General features: G+C 39.4%; 1 protein-coding gene and 1 non-coding gene across 3 annotated transcripts in view; one reads left to right on the top strand and one right to left on the bottom strand.

The window, feature by feature from the left end:
- The window catches only part of LOC138015546 (gamma-aminobutyric acid type B receptor subunit 1-like), a 23,752-nt gene that overhangs the window by 9,866 nt on the left and 3,886 nt on the right, over positions 1-10,000 (bottom strand). For both annotated transcript variants that reach the window (XM_068862616.1, XM_068862615.1), the window contains exons 2-10: positions 8,551-8,688; positions 6,898-7,068; positions 6,682-6,783; positions 5,214-5,279; positions 3,886-4,080; positions 2,028-2,258; positions 1,545-1,608; positions 1,367-1,447; positions 670-826 (exon numbers count right to left, since the gene is read on the bottom strand). In XM_068862616.1, the coding sequence (XP_068718717.1) occupies positions 670-826; positions 1,367-1,447; positions 1,545-1,608; positions 2,028-2,258; positions 3,886-4,080; positions 5,214-5,279; positions 6,682-6,783; positions 6,898-7,068; positions 8,551-8,631 (1,148 nt within the window). In that variant the 5' untranslated portion in view covers positions 8,632-8,688. The remainder of the gene's footprint in view (positions 1-669; positions 827-1,366; positions 1,448-1,544; positions 1,609-2,027; positions 2,259-3,885; positions 4,081-5,213; positions 5,280-6,681; positions 6,784-6,897; positions 7,069-8,550; positions 8,689-10,000) is intronic.
- Positions 6,262-6,334, top strand: Trnai-gau (transfer RNA isoleucine (anticodon GAU)). Its single transcript has one exon. It is a non-coding gene; the product is annotated as a tRNA-Ile (tRNA).

The following is a 10,000-nucleotide window of genomic DNA, read 5'->3' as shown; positions in this document are numbered from 1 at the left end:
AACATTGTCACAGGAGCGACTTCAGCATACCCTCCCCCCCCCCAAAAAAAAAACATTGTCGTCTTAAAGCGGCATCGTTTGAAGAACAAGCCAAATTAGTAGCTTTGATATAATAAGGGCAACAGTAGTTTTCTATAGTTAACTATTTTTCTGCGTTTTCTCTGATTTTCTCTATTTGAGTAACTTCCAACGTTATGTTTTTTTAACAAATGGAGAGCTAGAAATAGACATCAAATCAACTTCGTGCATCCATTTTTGAAAAGTTCAACTTTGAAAAGTGGATTTTACGTCTCAGATTTGGAACTAACACGCTGTTTAAAAGCAATTGTGAGCCATCCTTTACCCTTAAAAATTTGACATAAAAAATAACAACTGCCTAAGCTTTAGCTGGGAAGTCAAGATGGCTTTGTGGTTATTATCTGAGGGTTCAACCCTCGGCTCCAAAGTCGTATGTGGGATGAGTTTCAGTGGATTTCAATCTTACTCCGAGGGTTTTTCTCCGGATACTCAGTTTTCCTCCCTCATCAAAATCGACTCTCACTTTCAGTCAATTACGTCCGGCGGCTGCCAGATACCCTGGATGAGCCGATCACCTCTTGGTATCCTTTCCTTTCGTTGAATTGAATGAATAAAGTTGAATTAAATTAAAATCAGATCGTTATGTCTCACCTGTTATTTCGATGCTTGACGTTAAACCATAAAAAGTACAGAGCTAAAAGAATGCCACCAGTGACAAAAATAACAATGACACAAAACAGCGGAGTACAAATGTACTCTGTTTCATAAATGGTGATTTTTCCGTCTGGAGGAGATTTGCCGTCCATTCCTAAAAAAATATTGAGCAGAATAAGTGAGAAAATCAGAGACTGTAGGTATCCTTTACTTTGACCGATTTCCGATCCAATGAAGAACGATTTAAATTAAAGCAACGTCAATTCCTGCAAAAGAATGACTTTAAAGCGGAGGATTGACTGAATTTGTTCGAAAATTGAAGAAAAAGTGCTCCAGTGGCTGCCATCTTGAATAATTGAATAATTGTAATAATTGTTGTGGTTGCCTATTATTTTGACAAAAAGAGTTTTTGTATAACAACAAAAAGGGCAACCGTGACATGTCACAAGTATACAAGATGGCCGCGCCCGGGAAATTAAAAAAAACTAGTTCAATGTCTTTCCCTTATGCACGAAGAAACTCTCTATACTCGTCCCTCATTGACCATACATCTTGTTCAGTTAATGAACGGGTTCAAGTGTCGCTTATTTGAAGCTGGTATTTATTTCAAGGTCCGCTGTCTTTAAATGTCCATCAGTTGTATCAAAAGACTTTTTCTTTACATTTCAATTTATTCATGCAATACAAAAACTACCTTGCCATAGCAAATCTGCTCCACTGAACACAATTGTGCCGTTTTCTGGAAAATAAATGCCCACAACTCGAGACTTGCCACCTTTGAAAAGGAAAAAGGAACAATTGTTGCGCAAATTAACTAGTGATAAATTAGGGAGATAATAAAAAATAAAATAATAAAAAAGTAAGTAATTTACCTTGCAATTGCTTAACGCAAGCTGGCCTCGTTCTTTCACCTGACTTTGTGAATTTTACAGTACCCTAAGAAAAAAACATTTCACGTTTAGCTAAAAAATGGTAAGTTATCGTAGATATCGATTTCATCCTTGTGTTAATTTGCTATCGTAAAAAGGGATTAAATTTTTAAAAAAGCCTCGTTATTTTCAAATTCAAAAAATTAGAAAGTGATAGTTACGCTCGAACTTCGACCACTTCCAATTCGAAGGTTTTTTTGTTAGCATTCAAATTTCTAACTTGCATGGAAGTACGACGTTACATAAAGAGACCCAGAACTTTATTGATATCGCTGGTAGCCTAAGACATTGCTAACCAGCTGGAGTTCTTCCATACCTGCAAATACATTTGAAAACCAGAAAACTTTTGGAATTTTAAATTCTAAACCATCGAAAGATAAATTACTATTATTCGAAATACCGATATAAATAAACAAAAAATAATACCGTTATCCCAGAGAATTGCAACCTTTGCAGCGTCTCGATGAAAGTTTGTACCATGCCGCTCTCTTTGTAGTTGAAATTTTCCAAAGACCTGTTGAATTTGATGCGAATTGGATGAATGGAATTGTTTAGAGTTAGGGCAATTGTCCACATGGCGTCAAACGCAAAAGGCACGTAAATGCTGGTCCTGTTTTCGCTCTGCTTATCGTAAAGCTTAAGAAATTGTTCTGAAGTCTGGAAAGAAATAAACAAAATATTTGAGCTACAAAAGAATATAAGATGTTTCATGTCCTTCAATTCAGCGAAACAAAACTTAAGAGCGCTCCTTTCTGCATAGAATTTATTCTTTTTACATTAAGTGTTTTCAGCTTTAGCAATTGCGCAGAGAAGCCTGAAAAAATTCAGGACTTCTACGCGGTTTGAATCCGTGACCTCGCGATGCTGGTGCGACGCTCTAACCAACCGAGCTTTGAAGCCACAGAAATTGGGAGCTGGTGATTTGTGGGTTGAAATGTTCCCTGTGATAAATGAATCAACGAGGGTCGCACCGGCATCGCGAGGTCACGGATTCAAACCTCGTTGAAGTCCTGAATTTTTCAGGCTTCTCTACGCAATTACTAAAATTGCGTTCATAACTGCGAGTATCATAGCTTCACTTGATTTCATATCCGCAGTTTAAGATATGATTCATTTCATAAGAAGATATAACGAAGAGATATATGATTTATGATTCATTTCATATATCACTGATTTCGTTCGTTATAGAACAGAAATTGCTTGGTAGTTTTGCTTCTCTTCGAGAAGACTTCGAGTCAGTTGAAAATTTCCGCACTAAGAACGCACATAATGCGTATGCTTAGATGTAAATTCATTTTCGTACATCAATCTTAAGTACTGTTTCTTCAGGCCGGAAAAATCCAAATCCTGCGAAGGATTTCCTGTTTCTTTGCAAACACTCCGATAGGGATTTTTAACCCAAATAGCTCCAAATAATATTTATAATAACAATTATTAATAACATTAAACTTACATAATAATGATTCTAAGTTCGAGTGAGGCCTAACACTACTGTGAAGTATTTATACGCAATTATTCCATCAGAGATTAACCCTAGTATTGGAATTGGGCCCACACAAGGACAGAGAAATACTCTGACCAGGATGGGATTTGAACCCACGACCTTCGGATTAGATCACCGCTGCTCTACTGACTGAGCTACAAGGCCAGAACGAGAGCAGGCCGTGGGTATGTGAGATGTTATTCACAAGGACAAATTCGGCTCGGCCCAAGCCTAATTTAGATAATCATTAGTTGTTGTCCTACAGTAGCATATTGAGGTTAATGATTCTAAGTTCGAGTGAGGCCCAACACTACAGTGAAGTATTTATACCCAAAATATTTTGGATTCTTATCCGAATCTGGATTTTTTTATTCGTGTTATAAGGCGCTTCTTTGGAGAAAGACTCTAAAAGGGTCTCTGTGGTCGGCGGCAGAGGCTAATTTATTTTGTGTTTTGCTTTACTAGCACCTGTATTAAATAGCGCGTGATCCTCGCGAGGGAACCTGACCTTCCACTCGTTTTCCTGGCCCTACTCATCACTTGCGTTGATTCTCACATTTACTCGCGCGTGCTTAAAACCTTTGACTGTTGTTAAAGGCCGTAACCCATCCAGAACGTGTTACATCTAAATGCTATCGATATATATGCATCCTATTGATGTCATGTCACTCATACAGCACGAATTATAAATGAGCGAGTTTGTTTGGGAGCCAATCCAACAAATGCAGCACCCAACGTGATGACCTCGCAAGTGTCATAGAAGTGAGAAATAACCATCGTTTTGCGCACGTAATGACTTACCAATCCTGATAGGGTTGGTGCATTGCTTGACACAATTCTAGCACTCTCTATAGAAAAGTATCCATCGACTGCTTTGTCCATCTGTTCCGGCGTGCAATCAACTTGATTATCGTTGATCAGCCACCATTGTTTGTTGTCGTACCAGTCTAATAAGATCCAAACGTAATGTTCTCCATACATGCCTTCTTTAAAGGCCTTCGAAAAAGGGAAAAAGAAATTTAGCACCTTAACGAGCGACCTCCCACATGGTAAAGTCCAATGCTCAAACGGTCGGCAGTTGCTCGAGACAAGCTTCGGTAGAGGTGCAGTGACCTCTCTGTGCTTGTATCCTGCGTGCTGAGTCCCTTTCCCGTTTGGCTAACCTCCCAGTGACAGAGGGTTCTTCCTTAAGCAAGGAGGGATGATCACAGAACCGTCATAACACCCCGAATGAGCTACTGCTAGCCATGTACATGCGTTCACTATACAATTCATTTCAGACTTTGACAAAAGAAAAAAAAAACATGGAAATGACCAAATGCAACATGAGTATATAGCCACAAAGTTTTGAATTTTTTCTCCGAGCTATAATGTAAATTGACCACCGTACAGAGATTCTAAAAGCTGACGTTTCGAGCGTTAGCCCTTCGTCAGAGCGAATCGAGGAATTATGGGTTGTGTGTTGTTTTTATAGTGGAATAGGAGCTATGCTTTGGAACACCTTCGCAATGTTGAGAAGAATGACAAGGATGCATCTAAGCCAGTCGCTCGTCATTTTAATCTCCCTAACCACTCCAAGAAACACATGGCTATCAGCGGCCTTTCCCTACATCAATGTACGACGGTCAGAAAACCGCAAGAATCTGGAACAAAAATTCATCTTCCAAATCGGCACCCTTAATCCCCACGGTATTAACGAACGCTTTTCATTTAACTAACTATTCCTATTTTTCACGTTGCCATGTTACCACCAATAGCGTAGCCCCTATTCCACTATAAAAACTGCACACAACCCATAATTCCTTCATTCGCTCTAACGAAGGGCTAAAGCTTTTATAGAATCTCTGTACGGTGGTCAATTTACATTATCAACTCTGTTGATAAAACCAAAACTGTTACAGTGAATAATATAGCTCACAGTCAAAAAAACGGATCTTTCATTTCGAAGCGAAGCTCCCACATCCCGGTCTTTGCCGCGCAAACTCCCATGGCCACTAGCGACTAAATCAAAACCCTTACATATTACATGACAAGATGCATCCTATTTCCTTTCTTAAAACGACAAAGACCATAAAAGGTGGGTCAATTGCAACATATGGCTACAGTAATCACATTTAAGAGAAAGTTACCTCACAGAGAACCTTTCGAGCCTGGTCTTCATGGAACATCCCAACAATGATACGAGCGTCTTTCTTCTGTTTGAAAAAAAAAAATTGCTATATCAATGTAGTTTAAAATGCTTTTTATTTTGACCATAATTTTGTTCGTTGAAGCATCATCACTAGAAACGGATAATCCGTCCGCGACGAACTTGGGCAGAGAACGGTAGTTCGTTCTGTAATCCGTCTGTGTATAAATACAGGCAGACATAGGATTTATTGGCTCAGACGAACTATCTGGCTTCCCAGACGAACTTCCGTGGATATTTCGTCTGGACGGATCATCCGTCTATGTGCAAAAATACGGGCTAAAGACGAACTATCCATGAAATCGAGACCTTGTTATTTTAAGAAAGCGGTTGTTTGCAGCAAACTGCGTTGTTGCCACCAGTTGTACGGAGTTTTAGCAATTGCGTAGAGAAACCTGAAAAATTCAGGACTTCAACGGGGTTTGTACCCGTGACCGGTGCGACGCTCTAACCAACTGTGCTATGAAGCCACTGACGTTGGCAGCTGGTCATTTGTGTGTTCTAATTTTCCCGTGAGCAATAAATCAATGAACGAAATATTATATGAAATGAGATCATGAGATCAAGTAACGCTATAATTCATTTCATATATCATTTCGTTCGTTGATTCATTCTTCACGGGAAATTAGAACCCACAAATGACTAGCTGCCAACGTCAGTGGCTTCATAGCACAGTTGGTTAGAGCGTCGCACCGGTCACGGGTACAAACCCCGTTGAAGTCCTGAATTTTTCAGGTTTCTCTACGCAATTGCTAAAACTCCGTACATAACTGCGAAGGATCGCAGCTTTACTTAAATTTCAAACTGGTGGCAACAACGCAGTTTACTGCAAACAATTCTAATTTCCCGTGAAGAATGAATCAACGAACGAAATGATATATGAAATGAATTATAGCGTTACTTGATCTCATTTCATAGATAATTTCGTTCATTGATTTATTGCTCACGGGAAAATTAGAACACACAAATGACCAGCTCCTACCTTCGGTGGCTTCATAGCTCAGTTGGTTAGAGCGTCGCACTGATATCGCGAGGTCAAGGGTTCAAACCCCGTTGAAGTCCTAAATTTTTCAGGCTTCTCTACGCAATTGCTAAAATTGCGTCCGTAACTGCAACTTCATATCCGCTGTTCAGTATACGATTTATTTCATATATCATTTCGTTCATTGAATTTGAAATTTACCGCCAATATGACTGTTATCCAAGCCTTTTCGTCGCCCAATCTCGGATATTCGTCGTGCATAGCTATAAGTTGGCCGAACTATAAGACACACCGATAGATCGTCTCGTAGTTCGCCTGTATTTATTTTAGACAGAGAATTCGTCTTGGCGGATGATGCTTCTGGACGGATGACCCATTCTCTAGTATAAATCGAGCCATTGATACATATTAATTGAGACAGCCTTACCTTGAGACTTTGGATAGGCGATTTAGGGTTTTCATGGACTATTTCCGCTGCTATGAGTTCAAAGTCACCTTCGAGGAGGTTTTTCTGAAAAGCTTCCATTGCCTGAGAATTTTAAACATATGAGTTGAGATTTTAAAATGTATTCACTTTAAATGTGTCCCATGTTTTTGTTTGAAGTAAGATTCACGATCTATGGGTTGTATTCCCCTGTCTTACCTCACCAAAGGCGTGATCATTTTGGTAAATAGTGGCAATTCTTTTCCATTGAAAGTGTTTTAGGAAAGCTATCCTAGCGCTGTTTTGAGCTGAATGAGGTGGCATAGTGCTGTACAGCAGTGGGTACTTCTCTCTGTTAGATAGGTCAGATGAAATGGAGGCGTAAGAAACCTGCGGAAGAAGTCAAACAGTTAATGGTTTCGATGAGGAGGTCATAACTCGGAAATCAGTCGAGTCAGTTCGACTACGCGTGGTTCATTTATTTTTCTTCTTGCTTAGTTGGAACTTACAGGAGCCCATCAAATGGAGCCCGTATCCGCTTTGATACTGGGCTCCCGAGTCAACCCTTTCTAGCTTTATGAAAAGACAAATACTCTGTCATTTAGAGCAATGAAAGAGCAAAGTTTAACAAACTCAAATTTCTTGGTTTGGACTGGTCTAAGACAGTCTGTTCCATCGAAATTACGTGTTAATATATATAACTTCAAGACTGTCATTGACTTGGAAAATTATAAATGTAAAAACTACTACTATCACCTGATAAAATTTAAATATGAAAAACCTAGGAAATGGGATAAGCTTGGCAAAGAATTTGACTTGTTTACCATTTTGAAAAAAATTACGGAAATTCCGGTTGGTTTGTAAATGGAACACAACTCTTTGGTTCGTTCCACTGGAAAATTTCCGGAAGCGGCGGGATGTCTGAAAAGGTTAGTCCCGTTTTACCGTTGGAAATTTTCCGATGGAAATGTGTGTTCCATTTACAAGTTTTGAAAGGTCTCTTCTCAGTGACTTCAACATCTGTTTCGACTTTCCTCTGATCCGTACAAGTTTTGAAAAGTCTTTCCAGTTCCAGGCTATTCACGGCCATATTTTTAATTTTGGCGCGTAAAATCGCAATCACTGGGCGGTGAACCGGCCTGAGTTAAATGGAACACGTTTTTCACCCAATAGAAATTTCCGTCGAAATTTCCGGAAATCTTTTGTAAATGGTAAACAACCAGAGAAGCTGAACCAGTAATCGGAAGGGGGTAGGTTCCGAGTCTTGCAAAGGAGCACTCGGATTTTTTCCGAGCTTCCCCGAGCATCGCCATCGACAAAAGCGCACAACGGAATCGAGAGGGTTATTCTTGGCTTGCACTCACGTGATTAGACGGCCATGTTGGGGTACAAAACAAAACAAAAATGTCGCTTGCGTTTTGCATAACAATAGAGTCAAATTTCCAAAAGACGTTTTCGTTGTTGTTCAGGGCCCGGTTGTTCGAAAGCCGATGATTAGTGAAAACTTTGCTTTCGTTTTTCCAACTTTAAGGTGAAAGTTTCCTCTGCTTATTTTTGTTTTGCAAGATTAACTTCTTCTAATGTACAGTTTTGCCGAACATCAGCTTTGAAGAACATTTGGGAGTAGAGAAATAAACTCCTTGGTTAATTTTTAATCTGGGATTAGCGTTAATCGGCTTTCGAACAACCGGGCCCAGTATACCAACATGGCTACCATGATGCCAGGTGCAAGCCAAGGATATAACGTAAAATACTATTTTTGTGAACCAGTATATCAGACTCATAACCAGGAGAGGGGTTAAGGTTATTTTGCATTTTGCCATAACTTATTTCATGAAGAGAAAAATATTCAACTTTAATTAAGTAAATCACCTGGAGTAGGTTCCAGATCCCTCCGATCTGTGCAGTTGCGCGGATGGAATCCGGGCAGGCTGCACCAAGGAGCATTATCATAGGGGGACCATTGTATAGGGACTCAAATAACACATTCGCCGCATGCCCTGGATCACACTGAAGAAAAGAAAAACATTTTTTTAAATAATAACTTCAATCTCTTTTGTTGCTTTAGCTGAATCAGGATCTTAAAATGAAAGTTTTTAAATCGTTTCATTCACTGTTACGGGATAGAACTTGGACTCGCAAATAACCGGCTCCCAGCTGGCTTGGTAGCTCAGTTGGTAGAGCAATGCTACGCAATCGCAAGGTCCTGGGTCCGAATCCCGTTCAAGCTAGCCTGGATTTTTCCAGGCTTTTTGCGACGGTTTAAGTTTCTTATCCACCCTACGATGATCAATCTTTATTTCATGTCCATTCCGCAGTTCAAATCTATTCATTTGCATGTATTCTTAAATCAAATATCTTGCGTTTTGGCATTTTACATGTCAGCTATACAACTTTTGTTTTGGCTGCGTTCTTATAAAACTTGCTGCGTCATACAACCATTACACGCGTGGGCGTTCGCGTGACCAATTTTACACTGACGTTGGTGGCGACAAATTGTTTTCTATTTCTCATCCCTATTGTTCAAGTGCCATTTTCAATCTTGAACACCGAGGTGCTTTCGAGATGACCTTCATGATGAAGTAATATTTCCATGTCTTCTCATCGGTCAAATACCACATTTATTCACTCAAAGTCGAGCTACAGACAGAACCGCTCAAAAAAATATCCATGTCCGTATACGAGCCGATATCGCAAAATGATTAAAAAGGCCACCTTAATCTGGAACAATATTTGAAGTTCTCTTCCAAATAACAATAAGTCTTTTTGTTATCACGCGATGAGACCAACGGTTTCCCGGTTTGGGATGAACCACTTCCACAAGATTCAACGAGAAATGGGGATCTGAAGCTGTTGATACCGTCAAGATCAATGACCTGGAAGTTTTAATTCTGATTTGTGTCCATTTTATAAACACAAGACTTTCAGAAATTATTCACTGACAAAGTTACTGTCATAAGTCATCTCCGCAATTTTAAATTATCAGTCATTCTAGGAGACCAGTTTGGTTTTAGAGAAATGAAAAGAAGTTACCGTCAAGCAGGCAACAAGAAGTTACATCGCAAGAAATGCACAGGCAATGCCAATCAATTGAAATCACTTGAAATTACCTCAGTTGAGTGAACTTAAATATAAAGACCGATGATTTTTTTGGTTTAGCTCTGAATCATTGAAAGGAGACACAGCCGAATATACTGAAAGAATGTATTCCTCTTAGTGCAGGGGGCGGAATATTTAATTGTTGAAGACAGAAAGGAAGTAGAGATATTTTAAAAAATATAACCTACTTCAAATTAAAATGGAACACGGGAAGTTAAAATTG

This window comes from Montipora capricornis, chromosome 9 (assembly GCF_036669925.1).
Source record: "Montipora capricornis isolate CH-2021 chromosome 9, ASM3666992v2, whole genome shotgun sequence".
NCBI lineage: Eukaryota > Metazoa > Cnidaria > Anthozoa > Scleractinia > Acroporidae > Montipora > Montipora capricornis.
The sequence above is the reverse complement of the archived record's forward strand: the minus strand, read 5'-3'. Positions and strand labels throughout refer to the sequence as shown.